This window comes from Papaver somniferum, chromosome 4 (assembly GCF_003573695.1).
Source record: "Papaver somniferum cultivar HN1 chromosome 4, ASM357369v1, whole genome shotgun sequence".
NCBI classification, from domain to species: Eukaryota; Viridiplantae; Streptophyta; class Magnoliopsida; order Ranunculales; family Papaveraceae; genus Papaver; species Papaver somniferum.
Window position 1 is genome coordinate 131,781,485 of NC_039361.1, and position 24,104 is coordinate 131,805,588.

Below are 24,104 nucleotides of genomic sequence, written 5' to 3' on the forward strand. Positions count from 1 at the left end.
GAAAATTATGCAAACAATTTAAAACTCTGCAAAAGCAGTGATTGAGTGAATTATAAATTATAAATTAGAGAAAATAAAATAGTTACCAATTATTCATGCGTAAATAACTTCCTCATTGCCTTGGTTGTAGGAGATTTAGCTCATTATCATGTTGGAAACATGCTCAAAAGTTGATTTCATTGCTCAAATGGTGTTTACAAATGATGAAAAAGGAGAAATAATTCAAAACCGGGTTTGTAACGCTTATAATTGTTGCAAACCAAAGAACGATACAGAGGATGTGTCACTGTTACTGTAGCTCTAAGACTGTCGCTGAGCAGTCGCAAATACTGTAGCAAAAACGACTGCTTTTGTGGGTCTATGTTCTTCGTGTTCTTCAATGGCAGCAGCAGCAGGTTTCTCTGGTGATCGTGTTTCGCCTCTGTGATGTTCCAAATCCTTCCCAAACTCCTTGTAAACCTTCTATGATATCCCAGCACCTATTTATAACCCAGCAACAGCAAAATCTCTACACGCATTCTGAAGCTTCCAAATTGCCATATTTAACTCCTTCACACTCCAAATAGTCGTTAGGGTCTTCCAAACACGTGCAAACTCCTCTTCTGCTCGCGCAAATCTCGTGATAACCTCTTCCGAGAATAAATTCCCCTGTTTTCTTCTCGCGAGTTATCTAGCCAAATTTAGTCGATCAAATCACTCATGATAGTTTTGTTGGGACATATCACAACTACCCAACAAATTTCAGCCCTTTAATCTACCCAGAACTCCTTCAAATATCGATCAGAAAAATCACACAGTTATGTTTTTACTTTCCCGCCAAAATTCAGTTTTGAAATGTTGAAGATGAAGTGCCCCTATCATGTTCTGGGGTGCGAATAACAGATGGGTGTTGAGGACAAATTTGGGTGCTGAGGATGAATTTGGGTTACACATAACCTTGGGTGCCCCTTAGCCAAATTTGGTGTCCGTATAGCAAATGTCCTCCAGGGGTCCAAATAGCACTTTTTGAGCAACTTTTTCCACACAAGTGTATTTCTCCAAAAACACCTACACAAACATAAAAACACCATAATAAGTACATAATCAAGCACTAGCAATAGAGACACCGAGGACAATTCAGACACAAAAAATGTGTCTATCAAATACCCCCAAATCTATTATTTGCTAGTCCTCGAGCATAACTAATAAAAATAAAAGCCTAACTCACTAGGTGGCCCTAGTGACCGAGATATAGTCTCGGGAGGGTTTACCAGAGGTGTACCCACAAAACCATGACTTCTAATTGGTCACAAGTATCCAAAGAGCTATGAGGACATACAGATTCTCAACCTATCTCCAAGTAACTAGAATGCCAGAGAAATTAAAGGTGTCAGCTCTAAAGCTGAGGATGAATTTGGGCTAATAACCTTGGGTGCCACTTAGCCAAATCTGGGGTTCGTATAGCAAATGTTTTCCAGGGGTCCGAATAACACTTTTTGAGCAACTTTTTCCACACAAGTGTATTTCTCCAAAAACACCTACACAAACATAAAAACACCATAATAAGTACAGAATCAAGCACTAGCTATAGAGACATTGGGAACAATTCAGACACAAAAAATGTGTCTATCAGATGACAATAGGGTCGTCAACAAACAAAAAGGGTCGTCTAAAAAGGGTCGTCATCTTCAACCTACTACACCGACGACTCTATCCTAGGGAAAACAAAATTGAACTAGCACAAACAGGGTCGTCATCTTCAACCTAATAAGCTAACGATTTTTCATACATTTCATATGCAAAATAAAGGTCGTTAGGGTCTTAAGTTTTCGAAACTGCCGACCCTCACACTGTAACTTCTAAATTTCAGTTATCAAACTCGATTGCACAATCAAAACACAACAAAAAATCAAATTGAAGTTGGGTTTAGTTCAATAACCATCTAATAGGAGCCATGCCTTTCTTGGGTTTCGTTTTTTGGGTTTGGAAGTTGATCTTTCGAACACCTTTACTTTCACCGTATCAACGAGATTAGGTTTTTGAAGTTCTTTTCTTGCGGTCTGTTTTGTATGAGCAATTGTTATAGAAGATGTTAATCGTCGATTAAAATTTTATCGTCGACGATTACGCGATGAATCAGTGGAAGAATTTTATTTTTTTGAGTGTCGTTAATGGTGGTGGTGGAGAAGATGAAGAGGAGGGGAGGAAGAAGAAGATGAATGGTGAGTTATAAAACTGATTTTGGTTTTAGGTTAGGGTATAAATTGGGGGCCTTAATTAGGGTGGTTAATTAGTGATTAACTGATTTTAAAGGTTTAGGTTTAGTAAAGGGTAAAATAGTATTTTCACTTTAGGATTATAAGTCCCTGAAAAATTTGGGGTGCAAACAAAATATCATGGGCCCCATTTAATTTTTATGGCCCCCAATTAAATCAGGGTCCAAAACCCAAGCAAAATTATGTGAACATGGCCACCCCTTCATGGAAGAATCCCATCTGAAAGAGGAAAAAATGTATATACAAAGGTCTATTTAAGCATGAAAAGACGAGGATACCCAAATATACCTCAATCTAAAACTTTTCCACCTATAAGTCCTTTCTCCGAAAGTGATTGTCTACGGACTGAGTCGAGACAATACAACTAATCGTTTCACACTTCGTTTGATCGTCTATGGATATGATATCGAGACAATATAACAACGAAGTATGTTTACTTGATATATGGTTCAGACTTAACCAAACGCATTAGGATTACTATCAAGTAAATAGGAATAAACGTTTGTGTAATTTACTTCTAATTATAATAAAAACAATTGTAATTGCGGAAATAGAAAAGTAAAAGACACAACAAGATTTTGTTAACGAGGAAACCGCAAATGCATAAAAACCCCGGGACCTTGTCCAGAATTGAATACTCTCATGATTAAGCCGTTATACAAAATCAAACCAACTTCGTATCGTTGAGACCAAGCAACTAAACCTATAGTTCACCTAGTTCCGTCTGTATTCCCACGCCTCTAACTTATGAATAAGTCACTTACTTGGAACAATTCCTTTGGTTCGTATTCTAAACAGTAAAGGAATAACAAATCTGTTTGGTATGAACTCTTTTCAACCAAGTGATGTGAGTTCGACAAAAGGCTCTGATTATCTCAATAAACTCCTTTGTCGGGTCATTAGATCTATCCACTAACGACTACCAAAGTAATCACCTAGGTTTTTCTATCAATACCTTGAATCACAAAGAATCGTATTGATGTCGATATACTCAACTAATCAATCCAATCTACCACAAGGATAAACTGATTATAATTGGATCCTCTTTGACCGAAACAAGTATTGTGCACACCAAAGATTATGAACCCAAATCTTCAAAGTCTTCTTTGTCTTCAAATCTTCTTAGATCTTCAATAAACACCTGCACACAATCAACTTGAATATCTTGTAATCAATCACGCACAGAACGGAGTCTGTTAACAATGGATTATGATAAGACACCTTTAGATCTACAAATAGTCTAAAGATCCCCGTCAAAACTTCGACCCAGTTTGAGTGAATCTTATATCAGAAGAGAAGATTCTCAAGCATAAACAAACTAGGTGCAATCAAAGTTCAACAACCATTAGTCAATTAAATAAATAGAAAACTAATAATAAACCATAATTATCTAGTTTCCCACCAACGGTACTGATAAAGCTTCTCAATCCCAAAGAAGTCTTTTAACTGAAGGGTCGTAAGAGATTTCGCCAAATTAGGTTACTTTCCTCTCTGAATAGGCGGTTAAACCAGTAACTACACAACTAGGTAGTTTTGCTGGCTCTGAGGATTAGTTTGCTCGAAATGCAAACTTTGGTATATATAGACCAAGGAAGTTTGGACACCAAGGAGTTTCCAAAAACGAAAATATTCTCAAGATATGCAATATATTTCCAGATTCGGTTTTCATAATTTCTGGAAATGCTTTGTCCAAACATTGACCGAAAATCTCTTAAAAAATCTCCAATTAGTAAATGCACATTACCAATTTTCATTTTTCTAAAAATAAAATTAAAAACCTTAATTAAATATTCTTAACTTATTTTTCGATCCGGAATTTTCCTTTAGCTATTAAGGAATGTCTTTGAACTATAAAAGATAAGCGTTACTGCACATGTTCAAAGAATGTCGACATCTTTACTTTGTAAGTCCTCTTTCATACTTACAATCTTGAAATCGATTTTCCACACTTCCAAACAAGTTTAGAATTGGTTCATCTGACGTTCAAGAACTACGTGATTGATTAAGAACACTCAAACACAAATCATGGGTTTAACGGTTCTACCTCCATGTGAGTACTGTGCATAGTCACATTAGCTTTCCAAAAATTCGGTTGACTAGGTACTAGGATCGGTTCCCCACATACTTATGGTAACTACTTGTATTTGCTGCACATGTCCATAGGATCGCTTCCCTTTTCACTAAAAACGTGTTGCACATGTTCATAGGATCGGTTCCCCCATCTGCTAAAAACGTGTTGCACCTCTTACAAGGATCGATTCCCATCTTGTGATCGGTTGCACCTCTTCATAGGATCAGTTCCCCTTTGCCTAGAGTTGGCCATACCAATAACACAAAATCGATCATACCATCTCAGGTGATTACCTAAGATCAGTTTCACTAATAAAAGTCATACCAATACAAAAGTCAGGCCTTGTGAATAGTGTTACCAAGAACATAAACAAGTCATGAGCGGTTATACTAACACACATATTGGTAGTTCAAAAGATATGCAATGAATCACAATACCAATAAGCCTAGTGATTTCCATTTCGATTCACAAAACAAGTTCATGAATTTAATTCCTTTAACGAATGAAAACATTGTTTCCTAGGATGAAATCTTCAACTCATACCCATACATATTCACAATAACATTCAAACGATTATGTCGATGTCTTATGTACAAAGTTTAACTGTTAAGCAATAAACCTCGTATTGTATTCCTTAATACTACGTCTAACTAGAGTGTAATCATTCATGCTTCGTAGTTATGTTTTCAATATGCACGACTTGAAAGATACGTTAGGGAATGAAACAGTTCAAGTCAAATATCACTAACCTCAAGTGCAAGGATGATGTTGTCGTTGTAGCTCCTTACTTCTTCACTTCTTCAAGTCTTTTAAATACTTGTAATGCCTCATATCCTAATACTTTCAACCTAACCTATACGAAGTTGACTCTAGTATATAATCAAGCGAATCTTTAAATGAGTTTTGATTCACTAAAATATGACAACCAAACTTGACATACCAACGCTTGGTGGGTTCAACCGAGCTATGCTCTAACAAAGTAGAAGATGGTGAACTTTCATAGAAAAATAAACCTTATTAACCATGTCTACTACAATGTACATGTATCTACACTTGACAGTGACTTCAATCCCAATAATTTTCTGCTTCATTGTAACTCTTGCAAGTGTTTTGATGATGACGGAGTGATGCAAATTCATCTTTCACTAATATATGCTTTGTACAGAACAAATAATATAAATGCATCAATTTTTAGAACTATTAAGTAGGCATCATATATTACAGTAAAAATTAATCACATGGCGAACACCGTGAACTTTATGAAGGGTACACGACAAATGAGCATAACAGACTTACCAACCTCTTAAAGTGTCAAATCCAATTCCAAAGTATTCGTTGTGCCATTGACATCTTTAACCAACAATCCTAAAATAGAGTATTCACGGGTGCACACTGTGTTTTCAATGCCTATGTGTTGATAGGGTAAAACGTGGAAAGGAGGAACTAGCCCTAATCACAGAAAGTACTCCCAAGGTGTAGAGTGGTTTAAGAAGGATAATGGTGGATTAATGATCCCATAAGTGTGCCCTCTTTCCTCTTTTATAATGACTCTCTTATGAATAAATGCCCCTAAGATCATTATATTACTAGACTACCATTTTCCTTTCCTTAAGTTATTATTAAACCCTAAGAGGATTTCTTCTTGGGCTAAAGCCCATCCAATCCAATAGAGTCCTGGATGGACTAGAACTACCACATCCTAATGGGTTAGGCCTAGTCCCCAAGTTCCTTTCTCCTTAAGCGGAACCCTTAATAGGCTAAGGGTTCATCTCTTTTAGGATTAATCATTTTCAAGTATCAACATTAGTCCCCTGACTGTTTGACCAGTCGCAGACTTGTGTCAAAAGTCACATGTTGATGTGACAGTTACAACTGGTGAGTTATGGGAGGTTAACATATGTGATTCTTGAGATGCTACAGTTACTGGCCTATTCATTTACCGCTCATTCTTTTACCTTCCTATAAATAGAGGAGGCAACGCTTCTTAGTCATCACCTTTCACTACATCTATTTATCTTTCTCCCTTACTTAAAAGACGAGGGTACCCAAATATACCTCAATATAAAACTTTTCCTACCTAATAGTCCTTTCTCCGAAAGTGATTGTCTATGGGCTGAGTCGAGACAATGCAACAAATAGGTTCACACTTCGTGTGAACATCTACGGATACTAGATCGAGACAATACAACAACGAAGTATGTTTACTTTATAAAAAGGTTCGGACTTAACCAAACACAATAGGATTACTTATCAAGTAAATAGGAATTAACATTTTGTGTAATTTATTTTAATTATAATAAAACAATTATAATGCGGAAAATAAAAGTAAATGACACAACAACATTTTGTTAACGAGGAAACCGCAAATGCAGAAAAACTCCGGGACCTTGTCCAGGATTGAATACTCTCAGGATTAAGCCTCTATACAAAATAACCTAACTTCGTATAGTTGAGACCAAGCAACTAAACCTCTAGTTCACCTAGTTCCGTCTGTATTCCCACGCCTCCAACTTATGAATAACTCACGTACTTGGAACAATTCCTTTGGTTTGTATCCCAAACAGTAAAGGAACGACAAATTTGTTTAGTATCAACTCTCTTCAACCAAGTGATATGAGTCGGACAAAGGCTCTTCTGTTTATCTTAACATAAACTCCTTCATCAGGTCCTTAGATCAATCTTATGTCAAATTACTGAAGTAACCGTTAAGATTTTGCAAACAACACTCTTAATCCAAAGAATTGTGTTGATGCCGATCTACTCAATTAATCAATCCAATTCTATCACAAATATAAAAACGATTATAGTTGGATCCTCTTTTTACCGAAACAAGTATTGTGCACACCAAAGATTATGAACCCCAAATCAGAAATCTTCAATATCTTCCTTGTCTTCAAATCTTCTTAGATCTTCAATAAATACCTGCACACAACAACTTGAATCTCTTGTGATCAATCACTCAGAGAACGGAGTCTGTTAATAATGGATTATCACAAGATCGTCTTTAGATCTATAAACAGTCTAAAGATCCCTGTCGAAAGTCTGAATTAGTTTGAGTGAATCTTATATCAGAAGAGAAGATCCTCAAGCATAAACAAACTAGGTGAAATCAAAGTTCAACCATCGTTAGTCAATCAAATCAATAAAAACAAAATATAAACCGCAATTATCTAGTTTCCCACCAACGGTACTAATAGAGCTTCTCAATCCCAAAGAAGACTTTAAAACGAGAGGTCGTAAGAGATTTCGCCTAATTAGGTTACTCTCCTCTCCGAATAGGCGGCTTCACCAGTAGCAGCACAACAAGAGGTATTTGCTGTTACGAAGGATTAGTTTTCTAGAAATGCAAACTTCAAGTATTTATAGACTAGGAAGTTTGGACACCAAGGAACTTCCAAAACCGAAAATATTCTCAAGATATTCATTAAAGCACAAATTCGGTTTCCGTAATTCCTGGAAATGCTCTGTCCAAAAATAATGATCGAAATCTCTTGGAAAATCTCTAATTAGTAAATGCACATTACTAATTCTTATTTTCCTAAAAATGAAATTAATAACCTTAACTAAAAGATTCTTAGCTTATTTATGTTTCGATCATGGGATTCTCTTCCCTTAGCTATTAAGGAAATAACTTTGAACAATTAAAGATTAATATTCACAGCACGTGTTCAAAGTATGTCGACATCCTTACTTTGTAAGTCCTCTTTCATACTTACAACCTTGAAACCGATTTTCCATACTTCTAAACAAGTTTAGAATTGGTTCATCTGACTTTCAAGACCTATACGATTGATCAAACAACATTCAATCACAAATCATGGGTGTAACGGTTCTACCAAAATAAGTTTCGGTTCTACCTTCGTGTGAGTATTGTGCTTAGTCACACTAGCTTTGCAAAATTTGATTGACTAGGTACTAGGATCAGTTCCCCACATATATATGGTATCTAACTTGTACTTGTGGTACATGTCCATAAAATCGATTCCCCTTTGCCTAAAAACGTGTTGCACATGTCCGTAAGATCGGTTCCCGTTTCTGCAATAAACTTACTGCACCTCATACAAGGATCGATTCCCCTTTGTGATGTACTGCACCTCTTACTAAGATCGGTTTTCCTTTACCCAGATTTGGTCAGACATAAAATCACAAACTCGATCATACCATCTCAGATGATTACTTAAGATCGGTTTCACTAATAAAAGTCATACCAATACATAGGTTAGGCCTTTGTGGATAGTTTTACCAAGAACACAAACAAGTCATGAACGGTTATACTAATCACACACATTATTTATTCACAAGATATGCAATGAATAACAATACCAATAACACATGGCGATTTCCTTTTCGATTCACAAACCAAGTTCATGAATTTACTTCCTTAGAACACATGTAAAAAATTGTCCGCTAGGATGAAATCCTCACCTCATACCTATACATAATCACAATAGCATTTAAACGATTATCTCGATGTCTTATTTACAAAGTTTAATGGTTAACCAATAAACCTCGTATTGTGTTCCTTAATACTATGTCTATCTAGAGTTCAATCATGCTTCGAAGTTTTGTTTTCAATATGCACGACTTGAAAGATACGTTAGGTAATGAAACAGTTCAATTCAAATATCACTAACCTCAAGTAGAAGGATGATGTTGTCGTTGTAGCTCCTTGCTTCTTCACATCTTCAAGTATTCACAATACTTTAATGTCTCATATCCTAATACTTTCAAGCTAACCTATACGAAGTTGACTCTAGTACATAATCAAGAGACTCTTAACATGAGTTTTGATTCACTAAAATATGACAATCAAACTTGACATACCAACGCTTGGTGGGTTCAACCGAGCATGCTCTAACAATCTCCCCCTTTTGAAAATTTTAGTGACAAAACTCTTACATCATATGGATAAAAAAATTACAAGAATTCATTACACATACGCTTGATTCTTAAATTCAACAACGCAGTAATCTGCATACATTCAATCCTTAAAAATGCCGCTATTGACATGTTAATAACAAAGATAATACTCCCCCTAAAGGAATATAGGTAGATTTTCAATCTGCACGTCTTTGTTATACCAATTAATATGATATGTTACTCCCCCTTAGTCAATACTTTCACTCTTTAATTTAGATAAACGTTTAAACACCAATGTTTTTTTCCTTAGTGATACCAATCAATATAAAATCGATGCCAGTATCACTTGGTTACTCCATATATTTCTCCCCCTTTTTATCACAAAATGACAAAGAAACGAAAAAATAAAGGATAAACCGAAAAGAATCTTACAAATCTCAAAATAAACTTGCAACCTGTAGAGTTAAGCACGGGGGTTCCACACACCATTTTCTGATAACCAATATCAAAAACCGAAATTACAAGTAGTTTTATTTTGATATGTTACTAAGGAAACAATTGTCCGAAACAATTTTCCCACTTTAGTTTAGCAAACCAAAAATCAACTAAGCACCTTAGTTCCTTTGCTAAACCGATTGTACAAAAACAATCGCTTATTCGATACGACCAAAATAAAGATAACTCTATTTTTCTCATCAGGTTCTAATTATCCATAAACTTAGACCTTTCAATTTTAAACAAGACAAGTACTAGGTTAGTTAACTATCATTTCTTGTTAAGGCATTCGATTAGACTTGAATAACCGAAACCTCACTTCGATAAGTCAAACTAAGATCGGAATTAACTTAGTTTCTCTTATCTGGAATCGAATTGTACTAAACAACTCATCCCCTAAACCTTTTATTTCGTTAAGCCATAAATAATTCATACAAACCAAATAAATCAACTTGCATAATTATTCACCTCAACCGGAAGCAATTGAAACAACATAGACACTAAAGCACCGCAATTGCACCGAAATTTTGTAAGCCTAAACAATTGACACCACACAATAAAGCAAGATAACAATAGTTTTTCTTAACCGAAACCAATTGAATCACATATACATCCATACACACATAATGGAATAAACATCAATTGTACCGAAATTTTGTTAAGAAAAAGCAATAGATATATATGAAATAAACTCAGGCTTTTCTTAAACATGAAAACGATTAACTAACAAACTCGTTACCTCAAATTTCGTATCCACTTCTCCAATAAGTTTGCATCGTCGTCCAGGAAGAATTGATATCGAAATATCATCATGTTGTCATCCTTATGCAAAAAAAAAAGAATAATAACAACCAACCTTTACCAGAAAAAGGTTGAAAATCGGTTTTAACAATTGCAAGCAAAAGTTGAAAACCGCCGAAACACATATGTTTTTATGCTAAACAAAAACCGATTCAACATATTGTGACTTTTTCACATATTGTTTCTACCAAAACCCCTCATGATTCTTTGATAAAGCCTACCAAAATGGGCTAGAACTTAATCCTGTTAAATCAAAAAGTCACCCAAACCACAAGGGTTCACAACATTATGAGATCAAATATCAAGGTAATAAAACCGAAATCAAACATCCCATAAACATACATAGCAATAATATAAAAGCATTCAAGCACAGGCTATGTAAACCGAAAACTATCACAGGAAAAATTATATATCAAATAATTTTATTCATAATAGTTTTATTCATAATATACCAATACAATCATTGAAAGGAATCAAAAATTGATGTCTATTTCCTCTTGCAACTCAGTCCTTCATGTCAGTGCTAAATGAAGGCCGATTACTACTCTTCAGCTTTTGAATTTCTTCAAGTAGAAAACCTTGTTGCTTGACCAGAATTTCTTGCGAATGAGAAATTTTCATGAAGGATTCTGCAAGAGCATGTAATTATGTCTTTGATGGAACACAAAAGTGTGTCAATGCTTCAATACCCTGATCTTTCTTCAGTGTATTGTCTCTTTCCTTCTTGCTAATCCAATCTCCCTTTTTGATTTTACTCTTAATATTAAGAGACGGTCTAGGCTTATTCTTCAAGTGATCTTTCTGATATAGCATCTTTTCCATAGAAGCCATTTGATCCAGACCCATAGTTCGGACAAGGAATGGCCAAATTAGGAGAAAGATCTTTTTATAATTTTCATACTACCGAAAATATAATATTCCTAAAAAAACGAATATATAAAATATCTTCAAATACTAGGTATTATTTCCATAATCTACACAAAAGTGCCTTGATTTTTCTTCTTTCCCACTCAAAGATTTGGCATACGTGGTGAGGATAGAATTCTAATACCGATCAGGTGGCATTAATATGAGATTTTCTATCATTATGGAATTTTGAACAACCAGAGTGTTCTTGATCTAGTATAATATGAAAAGATATCCTTTTGTTACCTTGAACTAAAGAGGTATCTTGGGATTGACTAGAATTGCATATGCAACTCTTAGCAATTCTGTTTTTGAGACAGTTTCGCATCTTGTCTTATTTTTCCCTTTACCATTAGGTGATTTAATAACATCGGAAGACATGTCCATTCTTAAAATGGTTAAATCACTAATGGAGGAGGAAGGAATAAGATTAACAACCAATGCAATATTAGTTGTTTCCTCTTCTTTAGAATCATGTGAATCAAAGGTCTCATCTAGAGTTACAGCTAGAGCCTTGCTTCCAGTGTATTTCTTAAGATTGGAACAATCTTTAGAAATATGACCAAACCCTTTACACTTGAAGCATTGCGGGTGATAATCATCATCTTCATCATGATCCTTTTTGACAGGTGCTTGATCATGTGGAAGAGAAGATCGATGAATGTCCTTAATGAATCTCTTATTTTTTTTCTTTAAGAGATCTCGGAACTGTCTACTAATCATTCATAATGATTATTCAATTTCATCATCAGAATTTTCAGCAATCTGTTCATCTGAATCATCCAACTGTCTATTCCTTTACATTGGAGCTTTCGGAATTCTTGCAGCTTTAAAAGCGATTCCTTTACCTTGAATAGACTGTGATTTATGATCAAAGATCTTTAACTTACCAACGAGTGTGCTTCATGAGAGAGTTGAAATATCGTTTGCTTCTATGATTGCATGCTTCTTAGAATCATATCTAGATGGCAACGATCTGAGATTTTGCATATTATATCCTTTTCAGAAATAGTCTTTCCTAACGAGAAAGAAGCATTAATTATCTCAGAGAGTTTAATATGAAACTCTTCAAAAGTGTCGTTGTCATCCATTCGAAGGTTTTTCCAATCGGAAGTGAGAGTTTGAAGTCTAGCTTCTTTCTCTGGTGAATTTCCGTCTAATACGACCTGAAGATTATCCCAAGCTTCTTTCGAAGTTTGACATGTTGATACATGATATTGTAGATCACGGCTTATAGCATGTATTATAACATTCAAACCATCTGAATTCTGCTTTGCAAGTCCCTTTTCTTCGTTCGAAAAATCTACTAAGCGTTTAAACTCAGTTTCCGAATTTTCTATCTTTGGACGAATATAACCATCGACGACTAATAGCCATGTATCAAAGTCTCGTGATTGAAGAAAAGATCTCATAGCATATTTCCACCATAGATAGTTTGTTCCGTCAAATCTTGGCGGTACGTTAATTGAAGTCGATTCATGATAACTCGAGTTCATTCTTATAGGCGGGAACGCACCAAACACGGATTGTTAGATCTTTTCGTGTTTTCCTGCTTTGATAATAATTGAAAAGATGAGGGTACCCAAATATACCTCAATCTAAAACGTTTCCTATCTATAAGTCCTTTCTCCGAAAGTGATTGTCTATGGATTGAGTCGAGACAATGCAACTAATCGGCTCACACTTCGTGTGATCGTCTATGGATACTAGATCGAGACAATACAACAACGAAGTATGTTTACTTGATAAAAAGGTTCGTACTTAACCAAACACAATAGGATTACTTATCAAGTAAATAGGAATTAATGTTTTGTGTAATTTACTTTAATTATAATAAAATTATAATGCGAAAAATTAAAGTAAATGACACAACAAGATTAATATAACGAGGAAACCGCAAATGCAGAAAACCCCGAGACCTTGTCCAGAGTTCAATACTCTCAGGATTAAGCCGCTATACAAAATAACCTAACTTCGTATAGTTGAGACCAAGCAACTAAACCTATAGTTAACCTAGTTCCGTCTTTATTCCCACGCCTCCAACTTATGAATAAGTCACGTACTTGGAACAATTCCTTTGGTTCGTATTCCAAATAGTAAAGGAACTACAAATCTGTTTGGTATCAACTCTCTTCAACCAAGTGATATGAGTCGGACAAAGGCTCTTCTGTTTATCTTAACATAAACTCCTTCGTCAGGTCCTTAGATCAATCTTATGTTCAATTACCGAAGTAGTCGTTAAAATTTTGCAAACAACACTCTTAATCCAAAGAATTGTGTTGATGCCGATCTACTCAAATAATCAATCCAATTCTATCACAAAGATAAAACCGATTATAGTTGGATCCTTTTTTTACCGAAAAACGTATTGTGCACACCAAAGATTATGAACCCCAAATCATAAATCTTCAATATCTTCTTTGTCTTCAAATGTTTTTAGATCTTCAATAAATACCTGCACACAACAACTTGAATATCTTGTGATCAATCACCCACAGAACAGAGTCTGTTAATAATGGATTATCACAAGATCGTATTTTTATTTACAAATAGTCTAAAGATCCCTGTCGAAAATCTGAACTAGTTTGAGTGAATCTTATATCAGAAGAGAAGATCCTCAAGCATAAACAAACTAGGTGCAATCAAAGTTCAACCACCGTTAGTCAATCAAATCAATGAAAGCAAAAGATAAACCACAATTATCTAGTTTCCCACCAACGGTACTAATAGAGCTTCTCAATCACAAAGAAGACTTTAAAACGAGCGGTCGTAAGAGATTTCTCCTAATTAGATTACTTTCCTCTCCGAATAGGAGGCTTCACTGGTAGCAACATAACAAGAGGTGGTTTGCTGTTACGAAGGATTAGTTTGCTGGAAATGCAAACTTCAAGTATTTATAGACTAGGAAGTTTGGACACCAAGGAATTTCCAAAACCGAAAATATTCTCAAGATAATCATTAAAGCACAAGTTCGGTTTCCATAATTCCTGGAAATGCTCTGTCCAATTAAATATTAACATTCACAGCACGTGCTTAAAGTATGTCGACATCCTTACTTTGTAAGTCCTTTTTCATACTTAAGACCTTGATACCGATTTTCAAACAACATTCGATCACAAATCATGGGTGTAACGGTTCTACCAAAACAAGTTTCGATTCTACCTCCATGTGAGTACTGTGCTTAGTCACACTAGCTTTCCAAAATTTGGTTGACTAGGTACTAGGATCGGTTCCCCACATATATATGGTATCTAACTTGTACTTGCTGCACATGTCCATAGGATCGGTTCCCCTTTGCCTAAAAACGTGTTGCACATGTCCATAGGATCGGTTCCCGTTTCTGCTATAAACTTACTGCACCTCATACAAGGATCTATTCCCCTTTGTGATGTACTGCACCTCTTACTAGGATCGGTTCCTCTTTACCCATATTTGGTCAGACATAAAATCACAAACTCGATCATACCATCTCAGGTGATTACTTAAGATCGGTTTCAGTAATAAAAGTCATACCAATACATAAGTTAGGCCTTTGTGAATATTTTTACCAAGAACACAAACAAGTCACGAACGGTTATACTAATCACACATATTGGTTGTTCACAAGATATGCAATGAATAACAATACCAATAACACCTGGCGATTTTCTTTTCGATTCACAAACCAAGTTCATGAATTTACTTCCTTAGAACACATGTAAAACATTGTTCCCTAGGATGAAATCCTCACCTCATACCTATACATAATCACATTAGCATTTAAACGATTATGTCGATGTCTTATCTATAAAGTTTAATGGTTAAGCAATAAACCTCGTATTGTATTCCTTAATACTATATCTATCTAAAGTTCAATCATGCTTCGCAGTTTTGTTTTCAATATGCACGACTTGAAAGTTACGTTAGGTAATGAAATAGTTCAAGTCAAATACCACTAACCTCAAGTGGAAAGATGATGTTGTCATTGTAACTACTTGCTTCTTCACATCTTCAAGTCTTTGCAATACTTGTAATGTCTCATATCCTAATACTTTCAAGCTAACCTATACGAAGTTGACTCTAGTACATAATCAAGCGACTCTTAACATGAGTTTTGATTCACCAAAATATGACAACCAAACTTGACATACCAACGCTTGGTGGGTTCAACCGAGCATGCTCTAACACTTACTTCTTTCACTCATTATGTCTAATGAATCTCTTAACCATAAAAAAAAAAAAGCAAAAACCTAGGGTTTGGTCGGACTAGCTCCGGTTTTTTCTCTCCTTCTTCTCCTTGCGTTTTCGTGCTACGATTTGGCGTCAATGTCGCCGAATCAATCAATTCTGCCTGATCTAGGAAACCATCCAAATCAGAAACGCAATGATCGTGATCAGAATAGAAATCGATCACGTTCAAGGCCAAGATTTACATATGTTCCAAAAACAGGAAACCCTAATCATGGCGCGAATAATTCCAAAGATGGAAATAGTTCGTATGCTAATATAATTAAGAAGAAATCCATTGTTATGTCCAATATTGATGTGGATTCTTTATCACACCCTCCTGTTCGAGCCTCTACTGGTGGGATTGTGATCACAATTCCTAAGGATGTCATTCGACGTTCTAAAGAAATGTGGAAATTTAGTATTGTATGCCGTTTTGATTTCAAAACCCTAGGTACTAAGTTTGAAGATGTTAAGCGAATTCTTTGCGACCAATGGAGCTTAACATGCCAAGTCCAGTTTATTCCACGGGTGAAAGGTTATTTTGTCATTAAGCTTAGCAATGAGGTTGATCGCAAAAGAGTTAGCTATGAAGGTCCGTGGAAGGTTAAGGAACAACAATTAAAAATGATGCCATGGACTCCTATGTTTAATCCTGAATCGGAGAAAAACTCAAGGGCCACAGTCTGGGGCGTTTTCCATATCTTCACTTTGAATATTGGGAGGAGGAGATCTTATTTCGAATTGCTCGTGGCCTTGGCAAGCCTGTGGCTGTTGATCCGAGAACATTGAGAGTTGAATATGGTTATTTTGCTGCGATACTTGTGGATATAGATTTTTCAAAACCTTTGCCTAAGCTTGTTATTGATGATGAGGATTGTCCGGAAGGTTTTCGTCTTGATTATGATTTTTTGAATAAGCCTGATTTTTGTGATCATTGTAAATCAGTTGGTCACACTTTGTCCCAATGCAGAACAGCTAAATATAAAGATTTGGAGAAGCTGCATGATGCTGAGGAGGATGAGTTAAAATGTGCGGCTCTCAAGGCTGAAATGGATGAACTGAAAGATTATTGGAAGAAGGAAAAATATGTTAAGCCAAAAGATAAACCTCCACCACCGGCACATACTGGAGGAGGAGGGGAACAATCTTTGGATCCTAAGGATGATGGGTTATGTATTGGAGGAGTTAAGCATATTGGGTGTCATACTCTGATTCCGAGTCCAGCTTCGAGTATTGCTGGAGAAGACAATATTGCAGACATTCCGCATGTCTTTCCTGATTCTGCTAGCACTAATCTTACAATTGGTTCAGTGCCCTTGCGTGATCTTGCTGATGATGCTGCTACACTCTCTTTGGACCTTGAAAAGGAGGAAGAGGAACTTTACAAAGTCTATGATGAACAAAAAAGGATAGCTGATGATATGGCAAAGGCTGCAGATCTTGCAAAAATACAAGATGCTTTATTGGCTAAATTGCAACATACTAGACAATTGCTTATGGCAAAGAAGAGGCAAGAGGAAGAGAAGAGTGCTCAAGAAGAAGATGGTATTTCGGATTTAGAGAAACAACAACATGAATTTGCTCATCAAGATTTTTCACAAACTCAACAAACCCAAGAGATGCTTTCTAATACTGCATTGAAAAAACTCGATGATGGTTTTAGTTCTCCAACTAGAACAGCTAGAAGGTCCTCTCCAGTTCGAACTGATGAAGTCCTTGAGACTTCTACTATGTTTGAAACTGTTATTGAAGCTAGTGAAGATTAAGAAGAAAGCATTGAAGCCGATGCTTCGCCTTTTAAGGAAAAACCACCGGATGCTTTGCAATCTGCCCGCAACGTAGAGATTGAGGCTGAAAAATTAGAATGGAGTGCTGCTAAAGATGATGAAGATAATCTTAGAAGGGAGTTAGCTGAGAAGAAGAAGTTGGATAATTTGGCTAAGAAGGGCGTTGTTAAAACCGCGCCAAAAAAGAACAGCAAACCTGGTGCCAAGCCGGTTGAGAATGAGGGTCAAGTTGTTAGAAGAGATCGAAGTCAAACACGCAAAGAAGATGATAAGGGTTCAGCAAGCCCTTCAAGGAGCATGGTTAATTAATGCTCAATTCTTGGCTAAGGATGGTGCAAGAGACAAGTTGCAGGAGCTTTCTTACTTGCACAAACCTGACGTAATTTGCATTGCAGAACCGCATGTTTTCTGCAGTGTACGTTTTGTTAGGTCTCTTAATTTGGTTGATTTTTCTGAAGATGTTATTAAAAATGAGGTTGATGGAGATAAAGGTAATATTTGTATTTTATGGAAGAATACTCTTTTAAGGCCTGATATTTTATCTACTTCAAAGCAAGCAATTACTGTGAATTTTACGGGGGATTTCATTACGGATGTTTATGCTTCCTATAATCTGGTGGTAAGAAAGAGACTTTGGCCGTCAATTAGGTTTAGGTTTTATATCTATTCCTTGGTTGGTGTTGGGAGATTTCAATTGCATTTTACGCCTGGAGGAAAAGAAGGGATTTCTGACAATGGCTTGGTTGAGGCTGATGCTATTGGTAAAAAATATACTTGGTATAATTATAGAAGTGGAGCTCACAGAATTGTCTCTAGACATGATATGGCGGTTTTTAATGATGCTTGGTGCTATAAGTATGCGAACTGGAGATGCAAGGCCTTGCCTAGGGTTTGTTCAGATCATTCCCCCCATTTTGGGTTTGCTTTTGAAAATCCAAAGCCGGCTAGAGTTCCTTTTCGAATTCAGAAGATGTGGTTTTCCCATCCAGGTTTTATGCAATTGGTGGAAGAGAGATGGAGTTTGGATCTTAATGGTGCTCCCCCTTTTGTTTTTACTTCTAAGCTGAAGAGACTAAAAGAGGTGTTGAAGATTTGGAACAGAACTATTTTTGGAGATGTACAATTTCACTTGAAGCAGGCTGAATTGAAGCTGGAAACTGAGAATGATATTCTTGATTATGATCCGGCTGATGAATTTCAATTCCTAAGGGTTGCGGATGCCAAAAAGGAGGTTGATGATGTGAGAATGGATTTGGCCATTATGCTTAAGATGAAGTCAAGAGTAACTTGGTTAGAGGATGGTGACCAAAATACTCGTTTCTTTCATAACAGCATCCGCATGAGGAGAAGTCAAAATACCATATCAGAGCTTAAGATTTCTAACGATACTACTTTGTTTTTGCAGGATGAGATAAATGATTACGTTGTTAACCATTATCAGGCCAAGTTCAATGGAGGTGACGTTCATATTGATCCAGTTTTATTTGATATTGAGCATGAGAGCATTTCAGCTACCGAAAGTGCCTATATGGATGCTATTCCATCTTTGGAGGAAGTTAAAATGACGGTTTTCGATTTGGGAGCTGATTTTGCGCCTGGCCCAGATGGCTTCACAGGTTCTTTCTATCGACAGTGCTGGGACATTATTTCTAGAGATATCTTTAATGCAATTGCAAACTGTTGGTCTATGCATAAAATTCCCAATGGCATTAACTCTAGTTTTATTGTTCTTATTCCAAAAAATAATAAGTCTGATGCTATTAAATACTATAGGCCAATTGGCTTGAGCAATTTTTTCTTCAAGATCATTACTAAGATTATGGCTACCAGGCTTGGTACTGTTTTAAATAAGTTGATCTTTGAAGAGCAAGCGGCGTTTATGAAGGGTATAAACACTCATGAGAATATAGCTTTGGCGTCTGAATTGATCAATGAGATCAATACGGAAAGGAAGCATGGAAATGTTGTCCTCAAACTGGATATTTCCCAAGCTTTTGAAACGATAAGTTTGGATTTCATAGCTGAAGTTTTTCGTCAATATGGATTTTCTGATTCTTGGTGCAAGTGGTTTCTTAATATCCTTAGCTCAGCTCGGATTTCTGTCATGATTAATGGATGCCCTGAAGGTTATTTCAGTATTGCTAGAGGTATGCGTCAAGATGATCCTCTCTCACCTTTGATCTTTGTTCTTATTGAAGATGTTTTAAGTCGCAATCTTTCCAAGTTGTTTGCAAATAATAGTATGCATGTTATGGTTAGTAAGAAAGGTGTGGCGCCTACTCACTTACTTTTCGCGGATGATATCCTTATTTTCTGCAAAGGTAATCTTCATAGTTTGCAAAATTTGAAGAATATGCTTGTTTTGTATGAACGTCCGTCTGGTCAGTGCGTAAACTATGAAAAGAGCAAGTTTTATTTTGGAGGTGATAGAATTTCTCATGCTATTGCTATTTCTAACTATTTGGGTATGGAGAGAGCTATGTTTCCGGATAAATACTTAGGTATTCAATTGAAACCTGGAATTGTTCGGCATATTCACGTTCACCAAGTGGTTGAGAAGATTATGGACAAGTTGGCTGGATGTAAAAGTAAACTTTTATCATTCCAAGTAAGGCTTGTGCTAATTAAATCGGTGATTTCTAGTTATGTTATTCATTTTATGGCTGTTTATAAGTGGCCATGCACGGTTATTAAGCAAGTTGAGAGTGCCATTAGAAATTTTCTTTGGTCCGGGGATGCTGAAAAACGTAAATATTTTACGGTTCTATATGATGATCTATGCCTCTCAAAGCGTGAAGGTGGTCTTGGCATTAAGAAGTTAAATGATGTTAATAGGGATATGCTCATAAATCTTTGGATTTCTATTCGGGATTCAAACAAGATCTGGGCCAGATTTTTGAGGGCCAAATACTTTAAGATCAATGGTAATCTGATAAATTACAAGCTGGGTTCTTCGGTTTTTCCTGGTATTCGCTTGGTCTACAACTTTGTGCAGAAGCATACACGCTCAATTATAGGTAATGGTGCTAATACTTACCTATTATTTGATAATTGGTGTGGTGATTTTCTATTGCGCAAAGACTTGGCATCACTTCCAAAGGCCCTAATGATTTTAAGGCTAAAGTTAGTGATATCATTTTTGATGGTGCTTGGGTTATTCCTGAAAAAACAAGAGAGTTGATGATTCGTTGTAATATTGATGTGGAAAACTTGCTGGTTATTGCTGGTGGTGAGGATTATAAAATTTGGGATTTAGATAGCAAAGGCGTTTTCTCAGTTAAGTCGGCTAAGGCCGCTCTTAAGTTGTCGGCAGAAGTTGTGCCTTGTGCAAATCTGTTTTCTAGACAGGTTGTGCACCCTACCTTGAGTGTGCAATACTAGAAGATTTGGACCAAGCAATGTTGTGCTAGTGAAGACAATATTATTAAGAAGACTGGTAGGAGCATTCCTACTATGTGTCGCTTATGCAGGAAAAGTTGCGAAACTCTTAGACACATCACTTGGCATTGCAGAGTTGCTAGGAGGATTTGGGCTTGGGTGGCTGGAGTTTTCAAGATGGATCCAAATGAAGACATGGTGGACTCGTATAAGGCTGCTAAAGGTCGTAGTAGAATGATAAAGGACCTGTGGTTGGTTGCAAATCTTGCAATTGTCACGGAGTTATGGAAGTTACGTAACAAGTCTTATTTTGAGAATATGGCTTTTCAATGGATGGGCTTTAAAGGGAGAGTTTATCAGGTTATTCGTGATAATTCAATTAGAATGACAGGTCACATGCATAATACTTTAGAGGAGTTAAGCATTCTGAATTATTTCAAAGTGCGACATAAATCATGCAAAACGTCTTCTCCAATTGAGATTAGTTGGACTCCTCCTAATCAAGATGAAATCATGATTTGTTGTGATGGTGCTTCTTTTGGAAACCCGGGCCAAGCTGGTTCAGGTGTGGTTTTCCGGAATGCAAATTCGAAGGTGCTTGGTGTTCTCTGTGTTGGCCTTGGTTGGCAAATAAATTTCTATGCGGAAGTATGTGCAATTATTTATGGTGTGATTATGGCTAAGAGATGGAATATGCGGAATATTTGCATTCGTTCTGATTCGAAGAGTTGCATTCAAGCTTTTCAAAAGGAGGAATTGTCGTGGCAGCTGGTGCAGAATTGGAAAATTGCAAGTCTTTCTACACCAATGTTTGTTATATTCATAGCTTTAGGGAGGTTAATTTTTCAGCTGACGCCTCGGCCAAGCAAACCTGTTTGCTGGCTGAGGATTTTTTTGAGTTTTTTGAGGGTAGGCCAGGTTTTATTCCATCTGTGGAATGTCCTGATATGGTTTATTATCGTTTCAAATAGGTCTTTCCAGTGAGTGGCCTAGCGGCTAGTCATTAGGAAGTCCTAGTCCCTGTACATTTTTCGCTTTTTTAATTTTATTTGACCGAGTAAAAGAAAAAAGAATCTCTTAACCATAACGCGCCACTTAGATCAGAGTCATACACACTGGAAGAGATAAGGGGTAGTACTCGGCTTAGAGATCAACTACATCCGCCAGTGGAGGACGATAATTCTTTCTTTTCCCAGTTGATGACAATTGGATTTCACGTATACTAAAACCTCATCTGTTTCCTCCATCCGCGTCTGAGAGCTGGTTTATCCGTCCTCGGGGGGAATCGCCTGTTATACATTCTTTCGAGGATATGCCCAGCTTGGCGGTTCATAGGGTAGATTATATTTTCCCTGAAATAATCCTTCGCTCATCTGCTGAATCTCACGCTTCCTGGGATCCATGGGTAGATAATATTTGTTCAAATGCGGATAATAAGAGGATTATTCATTCCTTGGGTATAGAGGCCGCTTTAGAATCTTCGAAGTTTAGATATGTCCGGCGAGATCATGATAGTTTGACCCGTTTATGTACGCGCTGGGGAACCGACCCTCACACATTTCTATTTTCTTGGGGTGAATCGACCCCCATCCTAGAGGATGTGGTGGCGCTTACTGGACTGCCTGTTCATGGCAATACAGTTTTCGATAGTTTCTGCCTCCACAAGTCTTTAAACGAGAGCGATAGAGCCCTCCGTGATCGCTTGATTGCCGCCAAAGCGAAATCCATAACATTCCAACTTCCTGGAGAGGTCAAAGTTGAGGCTCCGAGTGAAATAGAAGGATCAGTAGGCAAAGGAAAGGGTAAATCTACCGTGTCCGCCACCCCTGATTCTCCCGTCAATGTTGAGCCTTCCTTAAAGTTTATGGCGTTTGCCATAAAGGATGCTAAACCAAAGTCATTTGCTGCTGAAGAGTCCGATGATGTGCAAGAGATAAAGAGTGGAAAAAAACCAAAATCTGGACAACGCCGAGCCTCTTTTTCTTGTTGGTTTAATTATTAGTCTCCTTTTCTTTATGGTCCGCGTGAAGGTGTTCTTCCTCGTGAAGGGGAAACAGATCGAGCGGAATTAGTATCCTTCATTCTATTCTGGTCATGTCATGATGTGTTGGAGTACAGTCCCCGAAACACCATCAAAAATAAGCTTATTCATGTCATGATGTGTTGGCCAAAACCCCATGTTCTTAGGCGGTCTGTATCATCATCTAGAATTGCTGGTGCGTGATATTCGTCGTGTAGACGGATCTCATGCGATTGAGACCTTCCTCCCGACCAATTTTATTCAATCATGGGCTTGGGAGCGCTTTCCTTTGTATAGGCTCCCTTAGCTGAATCCTATGGCTCTCTCGCGACAAAAGGAAATCATTCGAAAGGATGGTTCCAAGCATCTTGTGATGGTATCTGAGTCCCATCCTCGGATGACTCTTTAGCATAACAAGGGTTTTCCTCCTAAGACCAAACTCAAGGATTTCATGGACATGGGTGTTGATTTTAGTCCTATCAGCTATCAAGATCGTCGTACCAATTTTTTGCATTACAACTTTGTTATCAAGTCTCAGAGGAGAATGTCTTCCGCAGAAACACCTTCAACCGAAGATTTTGACATCATCATCTCTACCCTACCCGGACGTCTTCCTGGTTTTCATGGTGGGATGTTTTCTTCTGAGGAGTACAATACCGTTCGCGTGGCTCGACAGCTGGGTTTTGGCCAAGGAGTTCCTTATGATCCTCTCATCTCTTCCTTGACTGAGGAAGATAAGGAATTCCAGAAGAGTTTCGATCGCTTAGTTTTCAAAAATGGTCATCGGATGAGTGATCGCCAATGACATTTTGATTTCTTCCAACCTCAAACCAGTCGGCAAGTTAGCGTCTCCAACAAGTGGCTTAGGTACCGCAACAGTGTCAGTAGGAACGTGCTAAATCTTCTCCTCAAGGAACCGTACGCTCCTCCGGATTTAACTAAGGATGATTATAAAGAAATGCACGCCTCAGGTCGCGTGAAGTTGAATGCGGTGACTTCCAAGAAATTTAAACTTTCCTCGAGAAACATGGGTCGCCCTCTTCGTCCGCTGGTTACCAGCTGGGATCCTCTTCCGGGTGACGAGTCTTCTCAAGAGGGTGGGAAAGGTAGTGCTCTACCTCCTTCGTCCGGTTCCAAGAAGAGAAGACGTACTCCGGCAATACAGCCTTTGGATATTCCTCGCGTTGTGTCTCCTCTTGATAAGGTACCTCCCCTTTCTCCTCTTCTTTTATTTTTTACTGAACTCTACTTTAGTCTTTTTGATATTCGTTTGTCGTATTCTTTAGAAATCCCCGCCTCTTGGCTGGAAGCCTAAGGGCCTC

General features: G+C 37.1%; 1 protein-coding gene across 1 annotated transcript; it reads left to right on the forward strand.

Annotated features, from left to right (window-relative positions):
* Nucleotides 1-17,601: 17,601 nt before the first annotated feature.
* Nucleotides 17,602-20,765, forward strand: LOC113273144. The gene is made up of 3 exons (XM_026522908.1): nt 17,602-19,000; nt 19,250-20,401; nt 20,485-20,765. The coding sequence occupies exons 1-3, from the start codon at nt 17,602-17,604 to the stop codon at nt 20,763-20,765; spliced, it is 2,832 nt and encodes a 943-aa protein (XP_026378693.1).
* The last annotated feature ends 3,339 nt before the right edge of the window (nt 20,766-24,104 follow it).

Bases quoted from the DNA above. Each gene is read 5' to 3' on its own strand.
- LOC113273144 (XM_026522908.1), top strand. From the start codon at position 17,602: ATGAGGGTCAAGTTGTTAGAAGAGATCGAAGTCAAACACGCAAAGAAG. The intron at 19,001-19,249 runs GTTCTTTCTATC...TGATCTTTGAAG, and splicing joins TGGCCCAGATGGCTTCACAG to AGCAAGCGGCGTTTATGAAG. The intron at 20,402-20,484 runs GTAATGGTGCTA...TCACTTCCAAAG, and splicing joins GCATACACGCTCAATTATAG to GCCCTAATGATTTTAAGGCT.